At 44.3% G+C, this 24373-nt stretch overlaps 1 protein-coding gene across 1 annotated transcript in view; it reads left to right on the forward strand.

Annotated features, from left to right (window-relative positions):
- The window catches only part of ALOX5 (arachidonate 5-lipoxygenase), a gene marked incomplete at its 5' end in the record, with an annotated part of 22144 nt that extends 15459 nt beyond the window's left edge, over positions 1 to 6685 (forward strand). Inside the window, 4 exons of the mRNA XM_010145731.1 lie at positions 110 to 231; positions 2508 to 2608; positions 4951 to 5121; positions 6377 to 6685. Coding sequence (XP_010144033.1) covers positions 110 to 231; positions 2508 to 2608; positions 4951 to 5121; positions 6377 to 6556 — 574 coding nt within the window. The remainder of the gene's footprint in view (positions 1 to 109; positions 232 to 2507; positions 2609 to 4950; positions 5122 to 6376) is intronic.
- Between the last annotated feature and the right edge of the window lie 17688 nt (positions 6686 to 24373).

Here is a 24373-nt window from a genome sequence, read left to right on the forward strand (position 1 = left end):
CCTGTGCAGCATCTGACTCCTCTGCAAGGTCAGTAGAAGGTTTTCAAGGAATGGCAGGGTTCCTTTTGCCTTTTCATTTTGTCTTGCTCATTTGTTCCTGTGTCTGCAGCTTTGCAGAGGACGTGATTCACATCTACTATGAGAGTGATGAGGTGGTGTGTGAGGATGTGGAACTCCAGGCTTTCGTCAAAGACATTTACGTCTATGGGATGAGGGGTGTGAAGGCCTCAGGTAAGGTATAATGTTCCAGACAGGTCTGCATTTTGTCAGGTCCCTGCAGACAGCAGTGCGGCCTGCACAGCATGCCTTGAACTATTGGAGATCCTCTCCCTTCTGGGTCCGAAGATGTTTAGTTTTATGGGTGAGACCCTAGAAAAGAGCCTCCTTCCCTCAGGAGACAGCTTCCTTTGCCACAGATTCTCACCATGAGCGTGGGCAACTCATGCAATTTCTCTGTACAATGGGGATTGATCATTTCATCTTGTCTGCTCATGCTTTAAGCACTAGGGGAGGGGCTGACTGTATGTGCTGTTGGAACCACCAGGCAGACTGGTAGAAATCACAAGGAGCAGCAAGACCCCCTTAAATTCTCTCCTCCAAACCTCACACCAAATAAGAACCTCCTCAGGAGCATCTTGCTGCACTTTGCGTTTGTTCAGGATCTGTGTCATTGTTGAGCTGTTCTGCTCTCTTCAAGAGAAGATACTAATAATTTTTTCCAAGAAACATTTTTCTTTGATCTTTCTCCTCTCACTGCTTCTCATTTCTTGCACACTATTGCTTGGCTGCGGGAGCTTTCATCCGTAACAGGGCTGTATTCTCCCACCTGAGTTAACACTCTCCTGCCTTTCCCTAAACACGGGTTTTATTTTTTCCACTCACATTTTGTCCAAGCAGTTTTTCAGGAATTTATGCAGGTGGGTGGGGGTTCTTCATACTGTCCTGAACTGATTTACATCTGGAAACACCTGTTGGCCAGTGACTTGGGACAGATGACTTTGGCATGGCACGCACACATTTGTGTGTGAGACCTCCAGGCAACACTGTGATGTTTCCACATGTTACCAGTAGGCGCTGGTGTATAACAGCCTCCTGGGCTCTACCTGCCTGGACAAGCAAAGGACACCTAGTTGCCATAATTTTTTTTTTTTGTCTAGTTGTCTCTTTGGGAAAGCTTAGAAATGGCCTGCTACTAGGAACTTCATGCTTGACATAAGCATCTCGATATGAGACAAGTAGTGAACCTGTCCAGGGCTACAGCTGGAGTAGGATGCTACAAGCATCACTGGTAGCAGGACTGCTACTGCAGGTGGGAAATCTGCCAGGCCTGCAGCATCCCAGTCTGCACTGCTGTCTCTCCAAGGGCTGGTGCAGAGACCGTGGGGACTTGGCTGGGTCTGTGAAGAATGGAAGGAGGACAATTGGGGGAGGCTGTTGCACCCAGGACTCCTCCTCCAGTTTCCATTCCTGCCCTGGGAGGGCTGATCTGACTGGGAGCATGCCAAGTCCCTTCAAAGATGAGCGTGCTTAGAATAGCAGGACACAGGAGGGGTCAGTGCCTTCTCTCCTCTTTGGACTTGGGGGCTGGCCAGAGCTACCATGTACCTCTTCCCCCTCTCAGATTGAGATCACGTCTGCATCAGGTTGGTGGTGGTGATGTGAAGCATCTGGCACAGGCACCCTGAGCAGGATTAGCTAACTGCAGGGTTCTGACAGGTCCCTAGGTATCCTGGGACCTGTGGTCACACTGGGCTGGGACAGGGCTGGGAGGGTACAGCACATGTAGTGGGGGTAGGTTTGGGGGTGCTTTGGTAGCAAGATATTTCCCTAGTCCCTGACTATTCCCTTCTTTCTTTATATAGCTCCATTTGATCATTCCCCTTCAAAGACAGCTTGAGGCAACTATTTCTGTTCCTCATTCTGTTTTTCTCTTTCAGAAGTTCTCGTTTCCTCACTTCCCATTTCAGCACATAAGCTCTCTCTGCACTCTTCCTCGCAGTACGCTTGATTGCTGAGCCTCGGACCTTTATAAATGCAAGCATATGGTCGTTTGCCCCTTGGCATGAACCTTCCCTGCTTGCACTGCAGACTGAAGATAAAGGGAGCATCTGAGGCCCCTGCCCTGTGGACTCCCTTGGTTCCTTCTGCAGGGTAGGTAGGATGAGAGGACAGGGATACAGTATTTTTTAAAAGTGTAATTATGCTTTGCCTTTTCCCTTAAGGAATGTCACATACTTTGCAAACAGTGGCGATGCCTTACCATCGCTCATACCTTATCTGTATGAGATAAGGTAGGATCACTCTGTTTTTACAGCTGGACAGCCAAGACATGGACAGGTTGAGTAGCTCCTGTTAGACCACACAGCAAGATTGAGAAACAGAATGCCCTGCTCCTCAGTGACTGCTGCACAGTCCTCTAACTCATGCCTTCTGAGTAGCTGATTACTGCTGGGTGGGAGGTTTACTTCACAGCTGGGTTACTTAAGCTTTCCTTCTCCCTTGTTTAGGGTTTCCTAAGGTGATCAGGACACGAGAGAAGCTAGCAGAATATCTCACAGTGATAATATTCACCACATCTGCCCAGCACGCAGCTGTGAATTTTGGTCAGGTAGGAATTTCTGGGAAGACTGCTCTTCTTTCTGGGCTGGGAGGTGCACCTACCAGGGCAAGGTCTGAGAAATGCTTTTTAGATGTGCAGGCATTACTTTACTATTTCTGATCAAAATAACTGCAGAGCCATCTACAAGTCCCCACAAAGCCTGTGGAAACTGAAGTATTTTGGAAGCTGAGAAAGGCATTTTGAGTCCTACATATGTACCAAAGCTCAAACCTAGGGGTTGTAACTTGTATGTTTTAGTTTTAATGATTTTATTATGGAGAACAATTTCTGAAAGTATTTAAATGTGTTGCCAAGACCCATTTCAGAAATGCTGAAGGGTTCAGGCGCACAGTCTAGGTACCATGCTTTCCAGACATCACCTGAACTGCCTGGATACGATGTGTGCTGGTAGTCTGTGGCACGTTCTGCAATGAAATGCAATGAGTTACGGTAAGTGGCTGTACTTTGCATGCTCTGCAGGTGCATGCACTGGTGACTGCAGTGGGTTGCTGTTGAAGCTGCGATAATCTGGCAGCGTGCCTATGCCAAGGCAGCATACATTCCATTTTCAGATGTGGCTTAGGGAACATATGTAGCACATACTTAACTCCCACTAACTTACATAGAAATTTGAAGCAGTGCATCTGTGAGTATCTAGGCTTTTGGTCATATTTGGTGAAGTTTTCAAAAGCACCAATGTCCTTAATATCTGCAATTCATGGAAAGGACATTGCTGATTATTTCTCGAGTTTGCAAACCAACTGGCAGCTTTGATCTTCCTCTGTGATGTTTAACATGTCACATACTGAGAGCCTGTGTTATCCCTGCCTGGCTTTGCTGACATATATCTACACTGAAATGACAGCAACAGCCTGCTTTTCAAATGCTGTTTCTTCCAACATCAAGGCATTTTAGAAAGCAGACGTCACAGACAGAAGCAAATCTCTTTGTCAGTCTGTATTGCACAAAGCTTCTTCACTGAGTGGGTTGTTGGTCACTGGAACAGGCTCCCTGGGGAAGGGATCTTGCTGCCAAGCCTGTCAGAGTTCAAGGAGTGTCTGGGCAATGCTCTTAGTCATATGGTTTAGTTTTAGGTAGTCCTAAAGTAGGACTACCTAAGTTTAGGTAGTCCTGGGAGCTGGACTCGATCTTCATGGGTTCCTTCCAATTTGAAATATTCTATGATTCTACAAGGGTTTTTCTGGCACGTGTTCTGGCTTCAGGCATAGATGATCTCACAGACAAACAGGGAGACCATCTTTCCTATGGTGATTATTCCCAAACACATCCCACACCACTGTCCATGTCGACCCTCCTATCCACTCCTTGAGCTCAGGAGCCCTGAGCAGGTCCAGAGCTAGCTGTCAAATCAACCAACACTATTCCTGTGTCACATCCAAGACTGGGGACGTCTGCAACTATTCACTTCTAACTTGTCATTACAAGTGACTGAGACATCTCCCAATCTCCTTTTCAGAAAATCCAGTCTATAAAGTACCATTAAGAAACCATCTCTTAATATTGTTCAGGCTATTAGGGTTTAGCGGAGAACCTTCAGAGACTGCGAGTGGGAATTTAGCATGCAGAGGATACTCAGCCCATCAGCAAAAGAGTCTTCAGCCATGGGAAAAAATGACAGAGATGGCAGAGGGTAGAAGATGGCTATGCATTGGAGAGAACAGATTGAGCACTGTGTAGGCATGACACACAGCTGTAATGGGACTTTCCCTTGGGCAGGGCAGGAGATGTGTATGAAGGTAATGAAAAAGTTCTTGGAAAAGAAAGAGTTATAAGTGCAGCAACTCAGCAGGCCAGAAGTGATTCTGAGTTCCCAGTCTGGTGTTCACTCTGGCCGCATCCACATGCCATATTCCATGACGCACCAACATACTTTGCCTCTCTTCCTGCCTGACCACAGTACTATTAGCATGTTCTTAGTGCAAATTTTGCAGAAAAGAGCTGCTGGAGGAAAGGAGATTTTATCAGTTATAGGGTTTTTTTATCAAAGGTTGCCTCAGATTATCAGATCTTCATTTAATAAAATAGCTGAATCCTTAGCCTGGGTGGTGCATCTCAGCTGGGTGGCGCATGCCTGTGGTTAGCAGAATAACTATTCCCATTTGGACACCCCAGATCTCTCCCTTGTAAGATCCTGAGAAAGACAGTAGGGACTTCCTTGTCCTCTTCAGCCCTTCTCTAGATCATCTCTTTGTCCTTTAGTTAGTATCTTCTCTTTCTGAGAGGCTCATATTATGGAAGCAAACTGGTGTCAAGACTGCTGATTTTCTTTGTGGTGTTCCTAAATGTCAGCCACTGTAGCTTTTCATTGTGCTCTCTTCCTTTGTGTACAGTATGACTGGTGTTCCTGGATTCCCAATGCCCCACCAACAATGCGCCGCCCTCCTCCAACAGAAAAGGGGACAGTCACCATTGAGCAAATTGTGGAGAGTCTGCCAGACAGGGGGCGTTCTTGTTGGCATCTTGGAGCTGTCTGGGCCTTGAGCCAATTCCAAGACAATGAAGTAAGTCAGCATCCCTTCTCTAGGTGGTGGAGATGTCGGTGAGACCATGAGGGCTATGGCAAGACCACACATACTCCTAACATTGTAGTGCTGCTCTGTGCTTGGCTTGACCGTGTTTGCCTTTCTGTGGAGATGTGTCAGTGGTGTAAATTTTTCCTTTGTTCTGCCAGATGCAAACCAGCACTGAGTGAGAAGTTGTATTTTTACTCTGAGAGTGTGTTTCAGCCAAAATGAAAGGTTCTAAATTCAAGCATGGCATTGCTGAATAAGGGTGCTGGTGTGAGAGGAAGAAGGCTGCACAGGCACAAGGGTTTTTCCCACTCCCTGCCCCAGCAGTGCTGGTGGAGGAGCTACAGCACTGCTGTGTCCCTGTGTCCTGTCCCTTTGGAAAACCTGTCCCAGTGCCACGTGCACTACGGCTATGACTGGTGCCTGGCTGATGTGGAATGCGAACAAAAAAGCCTACAGGAGGCTTTGCAAGCATTGTGTACAGCCATTTCCCACACATAAAATGAGATCGTAGGTATTTGGTTGACTCACCCAAGGGATCTGTCTGGAGGATGTATTTTGAGATCCTTAAATTGAAGATGATGGTCAGAGCGTACTTCAAATACATTTTCTCTTTAAGAAGAAAGCAGATTTCAGCTGAGAAGCTGGTAGTACTGTGGGAAGTAGTTACCTAAAGCAGGTAATGCACCAACGTGCATATTGGCAATGCAGTATTCAGGACATCCTTAGAGTCCAAGCTGACTAAAGCAACTGCCATGTTGGATTTTGAAGGACAGTGTTAAGTCAATAGAAACTTCCACTGTCACTGAAAGAAGCAGCTGTCTTCCTTGTTCATCCCTGGCTGTTCGTTCTCCTCCCATGCTGTCCTTTTCTTTTGCAGCACAAATGTTTGAGGGACTACGCAGAGATCTGACTTGGAAAACTGATCTGGCTGGCCACTAGCTTAAATAAAAGTGTTTGTTTTTCAGTGGTTCAGCGCTCTGCCGGTGAAGGAGGTGTCACATAGACACCTGCACCAGCACTACAGAAGAGTGCGGGGATGTAAAGAAACAGCCAGTGGTGGAGCGATGGCGGCACAGCATCGCTCATTGGCAGTGCCAGTGCAGGCTAAGCTTAAATATTGACAGTACTATTTGAATTGGTAGCGTTTGCGAAGCTCTGTGTGTTGATCTGCTGGATGACATAATATTGAAGCAGAATAGTCTTTGCTTTCTCAAAGCTTGTTTTCTTGGTGTTTTCCAATTAGCTGTTTCTGGGCATGTACCCAGATGAACACTTCGTGGAGAAGCCGGTGAAAGAGGCTATGGCAAAATTCCGCAAGAATCTGGATGAGATTGTCAACGCCATCACCGAGCGCAACAAGAACAAAAAGCTCCCTTACTACTACCTTTCCCCAGATCGCATTCCCAACAGCGTTGCTGTTTGAGCAGATACCCGGGAGAGTTTGGAGGCGTGCAAAGCTAATGATGCTTTCCTGTAACATATGCTTCTTTTCAATGGACTTTCAGAAACGGACAGATTAAGAAACCCTCCCTCTCCTTCAGAACTGATCCTGCAGATGTCTAGTTGACAACTCTCTAGGCCAAATTTGTTACAAGTTTATTTTTCCAAGATTTTAAAATTAATCTTAGAATCAATATCAGTGGTTCTGTTAGCTTTCCTTCTCCCAGGCAAAACAATATAATCACAGATTCACTTAATCTTATGCAATGAAAATAGTATCACAAACAATAAGCAAGTCACATCTTTAAAATCCTTCCTATTTTTAATAGATTACACTGGTGACATAAAAAAAAATTAAACTTTGAAGTTTATGCATTGTTTTTAATCTGATTTAAACAAATGTTAAATATTTTCACTACAACAGTGAATGTTCTAATCAGGATGAAGGAAGAAGCAGGACATTTTCTTAACATAGCTGATGGGTTTTTATTACTTTCTTACTGAGTTTATATGAAATGACATAGCCCGATTCAGAGGAGATGAAATTTTTGTACCTACATAAACCTATATATTTTCTACATAGAACTAGGAAGCTCTTTGTTTTGGCCTTTGCCAGCAGAATTTGGTGTCATTCATATGTACGGACAAATGTTTTGCTTAGCACAATGGAAACAAGAACAGACCTAGCAGTGTTTATGTTTGATTTCTGTTTCATGCTGAGTCTGGGTTTTGTGGATAGTCTCTTCTCTTTTTTGTTTTTCTTCTCTGTGAGGGATGAAGAGGCTACTTTATATAATTATAAAAGTTGTGGAGAAGGGTTGATTGACAGCTTCTAAGAGGAATCTTCAGATTTGGCCAATTAAGCATAAATGGCATATTCTACCTTCGTTAGAAACAGCTGAGTTTTGTCTGTTGTCTTAAGAGGTGATTATGTTCAAGTACTTGGGCTTTGGTTAAAGTCGAGAGAGTCACTGAGATAGTGAAAGCAAAAATGAGGTTTGGGAAATGTTAAGAGTCATAGTTCTGTTAATAACAATTTTGGTTTATTTTTCCCAGAATTTGTTCCTTGTACTAGCTCTGCCAGCCTGGACTCTGTTTTCTCAATAGATTGGAAAGCTTCTTGTGCTAATAAACCAAAACTGACCAAGAACATCCAGCTTTTATTTCTTAACTCAATGCCTAATGCTCTATGTCTCAAAAACCTTCCTAGGGATAAGCACAATGTGCTGTGTAGAGAAATTAAGCCCCTGCACTTTGAGAAGCATTATTACACGTGTGTAACTATGTGTGATTTGAAAAAAGGTACTACTAACATATCCGTCCTTTCTATCTCATGTGAAACACAGGTGTGGAAACTGATTTTAGACCCTTTGCAGCAAACTGATTCCCTTTTTCTCCCCCCAGCTAAAGAGTTTCAGAAAAAATGTGGAAGACTACTTCCTGCTACTGAGGAAGTACACTTAAGACACATGCATCTTCCTTTTACTGCAACCCGTGAGAAGTGGTGACAGTAGGAGCTCAGTCATGCAGTTATGTAGGGACACTGGAATAGAACCAGGGGATCAGAGACCATAACTTGTCAGGCACACACACACCAAAAAAAAAAAAAAAAGGCAATATATCCAGCATTTTAGCTCTAAGTCTTGTCCTTTTCTTGTGGACAGTGAATGCCCCCTTGCCTCAGCTTTCGTATGATAATCGTCTGCATAGTCAAATATCTGTCTACAAAACAAAATATGGGAAAAGAGGCTGATGGCTGTTCTCTCACGTCTGTCCCCTCTGCTCTAGCCTGTAGAGCTGGGGTATAAATAGGACTGATGGAAGGTTTGAGGAGTTGGTGGTGCAGATTTGAAGGCCAATACTAGCAGTCTGATTCAACTACAGGAGAGGCTGTGGAAAGAGGTAAGGAAGCAAATACATGCAAATAGTGAAGTGCTTACTTTTCCAGGGGATCTGGGTACACATGTCGCTGTCCCACTCCCTGTTCCCTTTTCAACTGGTCACCATCCACCAGATGGTGACCCCGTGGGCCATGGGTTCCTCCCCTACAGCTTTAGTCATGACTTGCACGACCTAAGTTGTGGTACTAAGGTACAGTATCCACTCACAGGATCCCTCCTGGGTGGAAATGAAAGGATGGACTCTCTCTGAAACTGGTCATGCACTCAGCTTTCTGATAGATATTACTGTTTGATGTGCATCATCCCATGTCTAAAGGGGTTTGACAGCCAATAGCCTGTGTCTTGGCGGGATGGCTGTTGCTGTTGGACAATCCAAGGGAATTTAGCCTTTCTTCAACTGCAGCTTCCTTGCTGTCTTCCAATTGCAGTGATTCTCAATTGGCTGGAAGATTGAACTAGGAGACATCTCATTCTGAAAGTCCTGGCAGTAACTCGGGAGGCTCTGGCATCTTAGTTCTTCCTCTTGGCATTTGGTCATAGGAGAGGACACTCCAGCTGTAATTAGCACTAGTAAAAATAAATTGGGAGGGGTTGTCCTAAGGGACTGACACAGATAGACGAGAGAACCTAATGTTTTTCCCACCAAGTAGATTAAAAAAATATCTCTTTAAGGAGAAAAGGCGGCCTTGAGATAAAGACCATCAGTGAGGGGACAGGGCAAGTATTTCCCTGCTGAGTTTCTGACTCTGGGTTCATTGGTGACAGTGAGGGTTTAGGCCTCTGCAACTAGCCCATGACCTTCCATGCCTTCCTCTTTTTGCAGGGTAGGTGTACCCCTCTAAACTACTTTTGGGACATTCCCTCTCCCAACTTACAAACATCCGTTGTAATAATTTCATGATTCTGACTGCCCCTGGAAACAAAGCACACATACTTCATAACCATCCCCTATGAAGTACGCTACTGTTTTTTTGGCAGTCAACCCCTATGTTCCAGGTGGGGAAGTGGAATAGGAGCAATGAAATCCAGCAGATCAGCTCTGATTTGAGGTGTCTCCTTTACAGAAAGATGGTGAGAAAGTTGTTTACCAGCAGCATGCTAATTTTAGCTTTCTAGATAGCAGACAACACATTTAGGCTTGGCCTCTCAAAATTATTTGCTCTGTTGCATGTAGGGCAGAACACAGAATAGACACCAGAAGACCGGTTTCTAACTCGCGAGTTTTAATCAGCAACGGGCCTTTCCTGCTGGGGTGGTAGCTACATGGTATCTCGGAATTAATTGCACACACTGAGACAGTAGCACAAAGTACTTTGTGCAATATTTTTTCCTGTTTATAGTACAAATGAAGCTATCAGACATGTCTGGTAAGTTTAGAGGTTAACTGAGTCACAGGCTTTTATGGCCAGAAGACGTGGCTATGATTGCTTAGACTGATCTCAGCATAACACAGATCTTTGGATTTCTCTGAAGTATTTCTCTTCTTCAATACAGGGGTGCTTGATCTAGGGAACTGTCCTTTCTGAAAACATCCGCTCAAGATTTACCAAAATACATGGTTTACCCTGGTGCTTGTCTCACTCGTGAATCCCTCTCGCTGTGAAAGACACGTGCTGTGTTTCTGGTTCTGCGTGCATCCAGTTTTTGCTTACTACAACAGACAGCTTCTTGCAGTAGCTTTGTGTGACTGAAGATCCTTCTCTGACCAGTTCCCTACTACATCCTTCCCCTTTCTTTGGTAAATGGATTAATTTCCTGGAGCCTTTTGCTATAAGACCTTCTGCAAACCTCTTATCCATTACCACTGTGTGGTCAGCCTGTTGGCAGTTGACACCACCTGTGACTCAATGGCTATTTCAGTTGCTATCTCACAGACTGCATTTCCACCCGCTTACAATCTATGTCTGCAGTTTGTCATAGATTTAGGTCTCTGACACATCAAATCTAAAGCAGAGGTTGTTTGCTTGCAACAAGCAGCTCAAGAGATTCAGACATCTGGATGCAGATCTCAGTAGCCCAGCCTTACTGGTTCTAATTACAGGAGAACACTGGTGTGCATATATGGTTTATCAGCAACCTCTTCATTGCACCAGCTTTGACATTCAAATTCAGCTGCTGTTGCCTCCTGAAACGTGTGATCTCCACTAAACAGATGGGGGTAGGAACCAAGTTTGAACATTGCAGCTGACACAAGCGGTGGCCTTGGCAGAGGGCGTGGGCAATTAAGATGGAAGCAACAAGGAAGCTTTGTCTCCAGGATCCTGCCAGGGACACATGAACTCCCGCAGGTGCTGCTGTCGCTGGTGCAGACAGCGTACAGAGGGAGCAGCATACAGGCTGCTCACTGGCTTGTCTTGACTGACATACACACAGGTTCATGCACACAAGGTTATAAATATATCATAAGGACACAGGCTGGTGACACGTCCAGAAGTGCAGAGTAATGTAATAAACCATCACAGACACACACAGGGGGAACTTCATGTGGACAGAAAATTGTCGCCCTCATTTGGGTTTTGGCTGGAGAACAGTCTAAAAGGCTTGAGAAAAGGTTAGCCAGGCCTCTTCACAACTGTGAGAAATTACTGCCATCTCGAAAGGACGTGTCTACTACGCTCGTAGACATTGCAAAATATATGTTAACTTTACAGACAAAGGGAGAACAGTCTGTAAACGTTTGTCTGCAACTACTCAGAAAATTAGAGGCAAAACTCAAAAAAACAAGCGTGTTGGTTCTGCAATCTGACCACAAGGCCTGAATTTCCTTCCCTTACTTCTAGTTTCCTTGCAAAGCAAAAGCTGATATTGCAGTTGTCTAGATAAATGGACAAAATAATGGATAAGATGCTGGTTGTCTTCATCAGTGGCAGGACAGAAAAACTGTACCAGCTGAAGAATTCAGTGCCAGTCTGAATATGCCTTTGTCTGGCAAACTCTAGGAAGGTTAATTGCCCTATCCAGTGAGATTAGGATGCTGAAGAAGATGTTGCTGCTTCTGAAGGATGTCACCAGAGACTGGATAGGTACGGTTTTCGGGTTTGTGAGGTAAGCTGTAACACAACAATTTTTTTTTAGTTGAATGGCTACACAATAAATTGCTTTGGAAGGGCAGGGGGAAAATGTAGCTGAAGTAGTCATTTTCAGCTGCTGCTCGCAGATCCGTGCTATCGCTTTTGAGATCAGAAGCAACAGAGTGGTTTAAGTACTTGTTCATTTGGGTGTTGGTTTTTTTTCAGCAGATGTAAGTAGAGATTGGTTTTGCACATAGCTTATTCTAATGAGCTTTCTTTACCCACAGAACAGGTGCAGCAAAGGCAGAGGTATGTGGAGCATATCTGGGAGGCCGTGAGGGATGTCCAGGTCTGCTGACCTGAAGTTAACACTGAGGTCAGAAGATAATTTATGTATGTATTTTATAATGTATTAGAGTCCCTATCAACCTTAGCATCAAGAGCAGTTTTAGGTGTTGTGGATTATTGGCCATTGGCACCTCATCTTCAGCAACTACCAGTCTCTTGACGAGCCTTTGCCTCAGGATACAGTAAAGGGAGGGTAGAAAATCTATTTGTTGGCTGTTGTTGTTGGAAACAAAAATGGGCAGGATTCTAGGGGTGCTCTAAACTGATATAGCTAATTTGAAATAATTGATGGCTATATGGATTTATACCCACTCAGAGCTCTTTTACTTTTGTCTTCATATATATTGCTGACTATTTTGATCCTTTCCATTCCGGAAATAGCATGCTTCCGTTACATAGGATCTGTTTACGCCTAGTAATCGTAGGCAGATTCTTTTCCAAAGCACTAGAGGGCAGCAATATTACATTCAAATAAATCTCTTTCTAGCCTTGGACAATAGTGGTACCAGCAAGGTAAGCCCTGGTTTCTCCTATTAGACCTCTTCTCCAACAGATGTGGTAATCTTCTTCAATCACAATTCTGATTGCTAGGGCCAACACCATATCACTAACTTCTTAATTTTTTTTTTTTAATAATGAGTCCTCATTCATCCTTTGCTGTATTAAAGCAGACTTCAAACATGCAAAGTCTGCCACTTGGATATGGTGTGCTGACCTGTACTCATACCTCTGCCTTGCATTAGGCCTTCTGTTGGTTTAAATACATGCTTGGGTGGAAGGACCTGAAGAAGCTCCCTCTGTGCCAAGTTGCTGTACAGGAGATCTGCTTGTCTGAGGCTTTCTCATGGTTCCTGCTGGCCACCTCCTGGCACATGGGGTCTGCTAGCAGCTCTGTTTGATAACAGACTTTACTGATACTGAGCAGGAAGGCCATAACTGGGCTGTTACCATCTATTTAGCAATACCAGACATGACTGTTGCCTCAATATACTCGGTACTTGTGGGTTTGCGTGCTGGGTCCACTTCTACTTGTGGCAGGAGGGCAATTCTGAACAGGGTGTTCACATGCCAGCTCTTGGTCTGGAAGGGATATCATCTTATCCAATGCTTTTCCTGCTCTTAAGATTTCCCAGGGAGAAACTAGATTTTCAGATTATCTGGAAAGCAGATCTTTGAGAGCTTCAGCTTCTTCTATTTCATATAAAACAAAGACAGATTTCTGAGGCAGGCAAGGCCAAAACAGTAAGAGTTCAGCATTTTAGGTGACAGAGAAAACATCAGAGACCCTAATCACTGCATGGGTCTGAGAATAATTGCAGTAGGTTTCATAAAGCCTGCGCTTACACCGTAGTCAGTGAAAGCAGGAAAAATCAAGCTGAATTAAGTCCTTTCAGCTCGACAGATGACTCAACACCTCTACTGTTGTAACTATCAACAGCCTTTGGTTCAGGAGCCAAACCCTCCCTTTTTTCGTTAATGGGAGGTATGTTTTCTTGGTTTGCAGAGAATTGCACAGGTAGATAATGTCAAGGCAAAAGGCTGGAAGAGGTTAACTGCATTTAACTGAACTCCCCAGTGATTTTCTAGAAAAGACTGACTTGTCTCTGGCTTTGCTGGTTTTTTCCTCCTCCTTCCTGACGTGCTCCCTGTGGGATAAACTGCGCTGTTTGGCCCAACTCCCCAAATTCAAGTTGCTCTTGTGTTCATTTGGTAACTTTTTAAACCTCCTAGCTGCAGATGGGTTACTAGATGCTGCTAAAAGTGTATTCACCTCCTCAGATTTACCTACTGCTAGATCTATTTTGCAGGTGTTGCTCCTGAAGTGTCTTTTCCTTTCTGTAAATGGCAGACCTTGTGTCTGCTTTCCTTTTTGCTTTCTTGACTGGAAACCACATTCAGAAACAGAAAACCACGAGAAAAATCAACTAGTGCTCCCTCGTGTTATCTGTGTTTCCAGGTCAATAATGAAATCAAGTTGTCTAGGATAAAGAGAGAAGTGGGATTTGATGTGGTAAGAGATGCTCTGGAATTCCTGGGGTCTTCTTGACCCTCTTAGGGTCTTCACCCTTACTCATATTTTCTCATTCCACACCGGGCTCAGTGAGATAACAGATGGAAAAGCACCGTTGTTTGGGCTGAATTCTTTATTCTCAGAAGTGATGTGTTTATCTGCTCTCACATACCATGGTTTTCTTTCACATGTGCCTAAACAAACACACACACTTGTAGAAACTAATGTGTCATCTATAATGTTCTTGATTTGCCTGTGGCAGACTAAGATCTCTGCCTGACCGTGTTACATTGCCAAGTCAGAGCAGTTGCACGAGGACTGGAACTAAAGACTGATTGCTAGGCCAGCAGCATATGTGGTGGTTAGGACCAGAGCCTGTGTTTGATGAGATGTTCTCCAAAACTCAGTGATACCTGGATGCATATTGTTGCTCAGTAATTTGTGTGGAGTACAAAGATGCAATACATTGCTCACATTCAAAAACTGCACTACAAAATGTGTCCTTCTTGGAAGCTACCCATGTTTTATGTCCCTGGGCTTTTCACAAGTCCTGTGGTGGGGACTTAGAAATGTTGATAGAAATGATTCATGTAGTGTTGGCTCCTCAGCAGAACTTTTTATTCATCTACTGGCAGAACAGGATTGTTTCATCTGCCACGGGCATTAAGCATTCAGTAAGAACTAGCGGGAGCTGAAATTTGATAAATTCTGCACCTAAGGACTTGTGGAAAATTCCTATAGACCCAAAGAGAACCCGTGCTAACGAAATTCTGCTGAATCTCTGACAACATCCGATCACCCACAAAGCAGGAAATGGCTATACAGCGATTGGTCTGTTTTTCTGATGCTGACCGTCCTAGACAATATCAGCCTTTTAAATGAGTCTTCGGTTCAGTTACTCTTGTAATTAGTCCTTTTCTCCATCCAGAAGATGTGTGGTGTGGTCTAGCAGAGACAGAAATTTAGAGGCTGAAGAGGTGAGGTGTGGCACGACAAAGCAAGGCAAACTGGTAGCCTTGGCCATGGTTTGAGGGAGGTGCTTGGAGGGGTTGGAGATAATTGCCAGGTGAGGAGGGAATCGAAGAAGGCTGTGAGAAAGTCCTGTGCACCAGAAACTGGAACTCATTGGGATGCAGTTGGATAGTTTCACTATTTAATTTTGAGCTTCATATTAATATACACTTATCCTAGTAAGAGGAGGGCTACAGGGAAAACTTCTAGCTGCAGAATGGCAAACAGTTGAAAAAGGAAGCTGAGGCAAAGTAGTAAGAATACCTGCGAATATAGCAGTGATACATCCTACTATGATGTTGCAAGGGAAAAGGGGCACCTTGCTCTGTGCTGCCTGAAGCAGGACTGACTGAGACTGCCTCCCCTAATATATTCTTCATGTGCACTGCAGGGACTTTACTCCCTTTACAATGTGTCCAGGTCTACTTGAGACACTTTAACCTTAGCAGCCTGGTCCAAAGCAACCTGCTGGTTGGTTTGATGTTCCTCAGTGGCCCAACTCTTGGTTACGTGGGCATCCATGTGATGTACTTGCGCCATCAGGTTCTCTACCCGAGTAGCAATATCTTGCCAAAATTCAGCAGCCCAGATCGGTTTACCTCTGCGCTGCCAGTTGCTCTGCTTCCAGTGCTGTAACCACCCGCACAGGGCATTTGCCACCATCCGTGAGTCAGCACAGAGACAGAGCACTAGCCATCTTTCTCACTTAGCAAAGAGAGCTGGGTGGCTTTCACCTCTGCAAACTGACTCAATTCACCTTTTCCTTCAGCAGCTTCCATGACTCATCATGTAGGACTCCACTCCACATAGCAGCCTTCCACCGTCAATGTTTTCCCACAATGCAACAGGACCCATCAGTGAACAAGGCGTATCTCTTCTTGATACCTGGTAGTTTGATATATGGTGGGAGCTCTTCAGCATGTGTTATGTCCTCTTCTGGAGACATTCCGAAATCTTTGCCCCCTGGCGAGTTTGTGATCACTTCCAAGATTCCTGGGCAGCCAGGGATCCCTGTTTGAGCATTGTGTTATCAGCGCAACCTACTCATTCCACGTGGCATCAGTTGTATGAAGCAGAGGAGACCCTCCCTTTGAACATCCAGCCCAGCTCCAACAGCTGGGGTGCTAAGAGGAGCTGTGCTTCACTACCAACCACTTCTGAGGCAGCTCAAACTCCTTCATATGCTGCCAATATGTCTTTTTCAATTGGAGCGTAGCAGGCCTCACATCTTTTGTATCCCTGACTCTGAAATCCCAAGGGTTGGCCTCAGGTCTCCCTGGCTGCTTTCTGCCAAAGGCTCCAGGTAGGGCCACTTGCTGGCTACCAGTTTGGTACTTACATAAAGGACACGTTTCTTATGAAAGATTTTCGGTATCTGACCTGGTTTGGGGAATAAACTCAGTAGTGGAACTCAGGTGTATTTTTTTGAGCACCCTTCACTGTGCTGAACACTTCACAAACCAGATGGACAGGCACAGTTGTTATCTCTAAAATCCTAAACCTTTAAGGACGTGTATGTGTCTGCATACCGACAGAGAAGCAGATCTGCACTGGTTTGCGTATCTGCACCAAGCAGTAAGTACACACCATAGGTACTAAACATCAGTCACAAACAGGCTTGCTCATTTCATGACATATTAAACATGATTTTGTCTTATCCGAGTGAAGAACTTGCTCTTCTTAACTTCCTGCCTCCTCTTTCCAGAGTCTTCTTCACGCTCCTCATCCTTCACAGGCAGATATCGTAAGTGATACCAGCACTTTTGAGCATTCATTTACTGCAGAGTGTCTGTAGGACAGCAGAGGTGGATTTGGCCAGCTAACATTTCTGTGCTCCGTGTTTGTATTATAGCCCCTTTTAGGAGGTCATATAGATCAAGAGAGTCATCAGACTGTACTGGAGACATCAGTGCACCTCTTCCTTCAGCAGCTCATTCTTGCAGCACTGAGTGCTTCCCACAGAGGTGCTGCTACACTCTCTACACACACTGCTCCCACACACTGCTAATGGTCTCTCAGCCACGGTGCTGCCCCTCATGTAATACTCCTACACAGCAGCAGCTGGCAGGACTTTGTTGCAATAGCCTTCAGGAACTTTCATGTCCCAGACAACAGAGTCCTGCCCTGGGAGTTGTGCTCTTGAGCTGCAAAATAAAGACCATATTTATCTGCATCAGAGTACTTACTGGCAGATGGTTTGTATAGGCATAATGCTCTCAGGTGGTGATGATGGACAAGCAGTGCGCTGGAGATGCTGCAAAGGAAAGAGCTGATGAGGAAAGCAAGCATGAACTGCATGTCCCTGGCTTATGGCATGAGGTACATCTGACTGCCTGGTGAAGCTAACTGAACTATAAAACAAAAGCAAAATAATAAAGGTGTTATGATTCAGCATAAGGCTATGTAGTCTTAATGGGCAAGAATCAACTAAAATATGGATTGCCATTCATGTCTGTGCAGCATTGCTTTAGCAGTGCTCTGAGCCAACTTCAGTTCTTACCATAGTCAATAGCAAGACTCCACCTCTTCCAATCTATTGTTTCAAGGGGGCGATAGACCGATCAGCTCTTTCATTACAAACAGAAGGTGCAGTCAGGTTTTGACCACTGCACCATGTATGGATATGGCTTTGTATTCTGGCAGATCTCCAAGGAGCATTATGTGCAAGTGTTGGTCAGGATGCCTAAGAGTAGTAAGGACCCTGACTCTCTTCAGATTTCTGATAGGTTGTAAATATGTTCTTTGACGTGTTCCTAGCACCATTTCAAATCATGTCCTCTTCACTGAGGACAAACCTGCTGACTAATGGTCCCCGTAGACTGTGATCCAGTACAGAAACCATCTAAAACCCTGGGAGGCTTCCGGCTGACATATGGTTATTTTATTTTCTGTCCAGAAACTGAAGACATCCTGAAAGAAATGTCCTGCATATCTTTTCAAGAGCTGGATGATTATTTTCTGAGATACTGAGATGCTAGCGATGAGTGGATCAGACAACAGCTGTCAGGTATTGGTCAAAAAACATCAAGAGGGACTTTTTGACTTTCTCTTGGTTGGAAAACCTGGAGAGTTTAGGGCTGAGAGTAAGAAATCTCATCCAATTCACCAGCTCTGCTTCCAGCCAGGAGAAAGTAGACTGTTGGATTCCAGCAGCAATGTTTGTTCGTGCCTCCACAACAAACAATGGAAAGCTAAAGGCTCTGTCGAGGGGAATGGCCTTTGCAAAATGCAATGTCCCTTCAGAGGAGAGAAATTACCAGTATCTGTGGTTCAGTGCCTATCAGAAAATCAGAATAGCCATCTCCACTACTGTAAAAAGACAAATGCCCTGGGCCAAATTTCATGGAAATGGAAAGTTTCCTTAGGACACTGGAGAAAACAGTGATTTGTGCAAACCAGAGGGTCATGCGGTTCCAGTTCATCCAGAAGCAGCTTTAGAGGTGGATGGTAAGAAATATCTTTATTCTTGTTCTTATTGAAAAGGTGCAAAAAAAGCTGGTCATGTATCCTAGTATTGCTTTTGTAACTCCTAACTTGTCTCTCTCTCACCGGTGTGGCATTACTCCAAGCAGCAGATACATGACCCTGGGTAACAGACTTGTTTTATGCATCTTTTTAGTCGAATGTGCAGTCAGCTACGTAAGATGAAAGTAAGCAAACACCAACAGCGAAACTCACGGTAAATGTGAGCAACTCAGTTACTCTCTGTATTTTCCAGGTGTTTGAAGACAAACTGTTTGCAGTCAGCCAGCCCTCCTTCTTCCATGTGTGCACAAAGCTGGGGGAAAAGCACTGGCAGATTCTGCTGGAAATCACCGAGCACATCACTGAACGTATCCAAGCCAGCCACTCACTGGGTAAGGAAAGGAAGGGGTGGCCTGAGGCACAGGCAAAGCCAGTACTTGCTTTGGGCATGAGATTTCAGGGAAAAACATCCACAGCTCTGCTGGTCACTATTCCAAAAGGTCTATTAGACTGTATGTCCAGTTATTATCCCTTTTTGTCTAGCATTTACCACTGACCGACTTAACTGAGGAAGTTGATGATGACAATGACAGAATTACAACCTTTCAGAAAGAGCCAGGACTGGGCTTTCAGTTTCTTAGATAAAGCACCTGAGATCTTTGCTATCTGATTTTTCTGAGCTGGTTGCTTTTCTATCCACTGAACAGAGCCCTGTGCTACTGAGACAAAACTCTCACTAGAGACATACACCACCACTCCACTTGGCTACAGATATTCAACCTGGCACGGCATTTTCAATGAGATTGTGGTGACTTGGCTCTGCTTAGTCAATGCTACAGCAGATAAACAGTATTTTTCTCTTCTTCCTATCTCAAATCATTGTACCATGGTATCGTATTCTTAATCTAAAAGTCTGCAGTGTACGATACAGTGGCTCCTCTGCAGAGCACTCCTCTGTCACAGGGCCAGTAAAAGAGTGCCTGCATCTTCTCCAAAGCCTGTGGGAAAGGTGCATGAGAACTGCCACTAAAGAGAAGAAAACTTTGGCAACGATCATCCTCAATCATTTATTTCAGAACTCACTTTACCACACACTGAGTGAGGTGAGACACTGCATTGCGCCAGTACTCTTCAGCAAGGACGGCACATGCTACTGAGCTGGGAAACAAAGTGATCCCAGCTAAGCCCAGCCACGTGGAGGCAGCTCTGCTAGAATGTCTGAAGGTCACCTTCCCTGATCTTACCCTCACGGGACAGATGAAGACAAACACCAGTAACATTGCTATGTAAAGTATCACACCTGTAGACAATGCAAAGATCTACACAGACAAACAGACCTCGAACGACATCTTGCAGACAAACACCACTGACAGTGGCTGTGAAATGTTTCAAGAGGTGATCAAAATAGTGGCTGTGTGTCAAGACAGGGAGTCCATTGCCAAGCTTCGAACATCCAGTGCCTGTGGAGTGCCTCCACTGTACACGATGGAGGATGGGAACTCGCTCTTTGCCTTCCTGCAGGAAAAAAGAAATAAGCTTACCCAATCCATTGCAATAAGCATTTTAAAAATGGTTGCCCGAGTTGTCAGGTCCTGTCACCAGAAGAGGGTTTTCCTTTGCAACATCACTCTAGCCAATTTCATTATCGTCACAGGTGGGTGACAGGGAGCAGGAGCCCTTCGAGTGAAGGTCAGGCTGTCTGATTTCTTCCAGACCACGCTGGCTCCCCTAGAGGATGAGAGAAATTATGCAGCTACTGATTGTCCCTAGGGAAGCATCAAATCTGGGCAGCTCAGAGGTACAGACGTAGGAGCTGGTGGGGGGAAGACAGGCTTGAAAAGAGCCAGTGGTTTTCACTGGGCTGCTATTCACTGAATAGCTCTTTTGTGAGTCAATTCTCTGCTCTGAGGTTTAGTACCTCAGGGAATTTGTCCTTCCTCTTGTCTCTGTGAAGAACTTAGAGAGCCCTGATAATTGCAAGCTACACTACTAATGATACGAATATGCAGAAAGACCGAGAGTGAAATGTAAGAAGCCTCAGAGAGCACCCTGACTGCTACCAAAACAAGGGAATTCAATTGCTAGGACCCCAGCTTGTTCTTCTCCTGCTCAGTTTTTTGCTGCAGTCTGACAGTCATTCTGAGTAGCTGGCTAGGGCTGGCTGGCTCTTGTGAATGTTTTATAAGAGCTCAGCTGCAGTTAGCACTGACATCTGCTGTAGATAGGGTTAACCATATACTTCTTATAAGGAAATAGCTTTAACCAAAAAAAAATCGGTTCAGGAGGTACATCAAAACTCAACCAGTTTCTACATATGACACCTGTTGCAATTTTTCCTGGGAAGTTGTTGTAACAAACTAAGATTGAGATCCCTGAGTCCCCAAATGTTATGGAAAACTGTAAACAATGCCAGACAGAGGTTAAAAAATGGAAATGTCCCAGAAATGCCCAAGAATATGTAAACTTTGAAGCCTTGCAGATCATACTTCAAAATCCTGGGCAAAGCCCTTACTCATTCACTCAGTTTCCCACCCTGTTACTGGAGCCACACAAGACTGGAGGGCCAGGAATATATTTTGAGGGTGAGTGTCAGTGTGGGTTCTTGTATGTGCAGTATCAGCTGAGTTATGCCACCACCTTCCTTCAGTGAAGACACTATAAAAAAACCTCCTTTCTTTCACACCTGCCGGAACCCCTCTGAGATACTCATCCCTCAGTCAAATCAATTACAACTGGTTGACATTTGTCTAAGTTATTAAGGTGTGATAGAAACAGTCTCACATGGACAGTATGATTTATTTTCCATGTTCTGCTCTCTTTACCTCAGACTTGTAGACTGTCTAGTAGTTGTTGCTAACAATTTTCCCTCTTTTATTTTCTTATTGGCCCTGTCTAGGTGCTGTGCAGATGGTTACTGATGGTTAAAAAGATAAATCTAAATCACTGGCAAGGTCAAGAGAATACTGCTCATGGCCTTTGTCTTGATTGTCAGTGCTCATGAGTCCCTGCTTGAGCCCCTGCTCATATCCCTGCTCAGTATCACATCTTCTCTGCTTTCTCCAATGCATGGGCTGTTGCTGCGATGTTTTACTCCATTCTCCTGTATGGTGGGCAAACATACTTTGAGCTCAGGTTCTTGCCTGTGTCCAGATTCGTAGGAGAGGTAAGTGGCTTCCCTAGGGGACCAGAAAAACATCCATTCTACACACTGGGGGATGTGTTCTTAATGCCAGCAGATGTTAAGGGTATGAAGGGACACTAATAGTGAAAAATGAATAAGAGCCATAACAAATACAACTGTTTCAACCTGAGACTCTGAAACTCACGTTGACTGTGGTCTTTCAAACCTGTGGATCTTGATAAAACATCTGAATCTGGGAAAGAGCACAAAAACCAGTCCTCAGCCACACAAACAGGAGGTCCCTATCTGACTGTTTATGCATCCATATAAGTGGTCTGGAAAGCTCCATTTTCGCCAAGGTAAATGGAAAAGTGGAGGCTCTGGAGATGATCAAGTCATCCAGCAAGGGAGAGGAAATTGCAGACATCTGTGGAAACCAGAGGGAAAAATCTGCATATTGTTAAAAGTAATCTGGTCAAATAGGCATAAGGACTTGCTATAGCAGCTTGTGTAGGGTAGACTAAAGTTAAGCTTCTGCTCTGAGTACTGTACTGAGTTATTGTAACAGAACTCAATGAAAACCACTTGTAACTGAATATTCTCTCTATTTTGGGATGGGAGTAGGGTCTGATACCCCCGTGCTTGAAAGTTCTATGACTGATGCATTGAAAACTGGTAAAAAGAAAAACATAGTGGGACCAGCTAAAGTATAAAGGGATTTAATTACTGGCAGAAGGACGCTGTTGGGTCTCTCAGGGGTGAAGTCATGAAGGAAAGTGTTACGTCTGAGCCAGAATACCAGCAGTTCAAAAATCTCAGTGATGCTTCACAGTGGTGGTGGGGAACTGGAAGGGTCAAATTCTGTGCCATTACATTGGTGCACTTCTGGAGATCAATAGCCGACTCATTTACACTTTTGTAACCTAGGATGTCATCTTGAGATAGTGGGATAGGCATTTTGGCTGTCCATGGCTGTTTTTTTCCTCAGTTAGGCTCAGCTGCAGTCATCAATGGTCTTCCCCTCTTAGAACTGTAGTGGGCACAGAGCACAAAGACCAGACTGAATTCTTCTGAAACTGTGGGACATAATAGCCCCCAACTTGGAGCATGATGAGGCAAAGTATGTATCCATGGAGGCACTGTCAGAGTGCCTGGAAATCTAAGGGAGGACCCTAAGTATGGAAATCACTATAACTGGACAGCCTCTTATCAACATCACTGTAGCAGTGGCTACTTAGTGCAGAACTGGTCATTTGTAGCGTTGTGGTACTCCATCAAGGGGCTGTACAGATGCAGACTTACGGAGTTTACGTTTTTAAGATAGATTTAGACATGAAAACTACGTGTTCATTTTCCCCAGCAGAACACTAGAGCCCTGCACCTGGAGGAGGTCTACAAACTGGAAAGCTAATCTTAGGCACACCTTTTCCTTTATTACCAGCATCCTGCTTGTATCCTTCCTTTTACCAGCAAAACAACAGGCCAGGGGTGTAAAGCTCCTTGTGCTGTAAAAAGCTAGGTCTGAGGAATTCAGATAGCATTATGCCAGTACCCGTCACCTTCCCAGCTCACTTTCTGCTTCTAGAGTGACGGTAACAGTGACCAAGCAGACTGTTTAATGTATTAAAAACTATCTATGTGTATAGGCTCTGGCCAAGGTGGAGTTACTTTTCCCCATAGTGTAATATACCTGACTGATAAATTCTTATTCATTGATGCAGTCAAGTCTGGTGTCATCCTTCCCCATGATTGTACCCCATTTTGTTCTGTGAATCTCTCCTTCAGGGGAAGACTCAAGTCTACCTCTGTGTTCATAACGTCTTCTACAGTGGGACCTTGGCTTTTACGTAGTGGAATCTGATTTCATTCACCCCGTTTACCTAGTGCATTGCATACTCACAGGAACAAAAGTTTGTCTCGGCAGCATTACGCACCTACATCTTAATGGTTTCCAGTTGAACTAACAACACTTTTAGCTCCTTGTTTACAGCTCTTTTCTTTACAGAAGCTATTAAATAAGAGACTCCTCAGATTATGACAATGAATTTTGAGAGCATGATATTACCTCCTTGACACAGTTGCCTGGAACAGCCCCACAGAGATAGAGGCATGATGTCCTTTCCCAGCTTTTGGCCCGATTCTCTGGTTACAGAGAACACTGATGGATCCATCTGTTCCCACATCTGGGAGTGTTTTTGAGTCTTCTCTTCACAGCGGAACTTGTTGGTCTTTGAAGGAGCGTAGGCATTTCCTGTAATTATTCACAGTGCTCACTCAGGGCGTGGGAACATGCCCACAGTAGTTTCTGCTGCCTGCTGGTCATTGCTGCAGCTCATTGATTCAGGAGCTGTAAGACATTTTCATCAATAGATGTTAGCCTCTGATGGTAGAAACACTTAACCTGTATTTAACTTAATCAAGGTACGTTCTAAAGGTAATTCAGGGTTTTGGCTGCCTACATATACCAGTATACAGCAGAGGTGGTTTTATTTTTATAGTCACCAGTGCAGTGATTATAAATGAGCATTTACGGGTGTGGTTATTGTCACCTATGATTCAACCTCCCAAGACATGCCTGTATGACTCCATTAACTCAAGTGGGTATGTAGGCAATCATCTAGGAAACAGATGCTTTGGCTATGGAGCCTGTTATTTTGATTTTTGAGATATAAGTAAAGGCTCATATTTTTTTACCCTTGAAGAGTTGAGGAAAAAATGGAGACAGGTGACGGGAGAAGCATATAAAGAAAGGAATTTGTATTGCCTTTTTGACATTCCTTAACCCAGCACAGTAGTGAGCAATTGATCAGATTATTGCCTATCAGTTTTCACACTGATAGAGAGAGGCTGCATATCGATGACACCATCAGGTGACAAATTTCCACATGTATCAATAAAAAATTAAATGAAAAAGCAATGACTGAGGCAGGTA

Source organism: Buceros rhinoceros, unplaced genomic scaffold (genome assembly GCF_000710305.1).
Source record: "Buceros rhinoceros silvestris isolate BGI_N320 unplaced genomic scaffold, ASM71030v1 scaffold10801, whole genome shotgun sequence".
Taxonomy (NCBI): Eukaryota; Metazoa; Chordata; class Aves; order Bucerotiformes; family Bucerotidae; genus Buceros; species Buceros rhinoceros.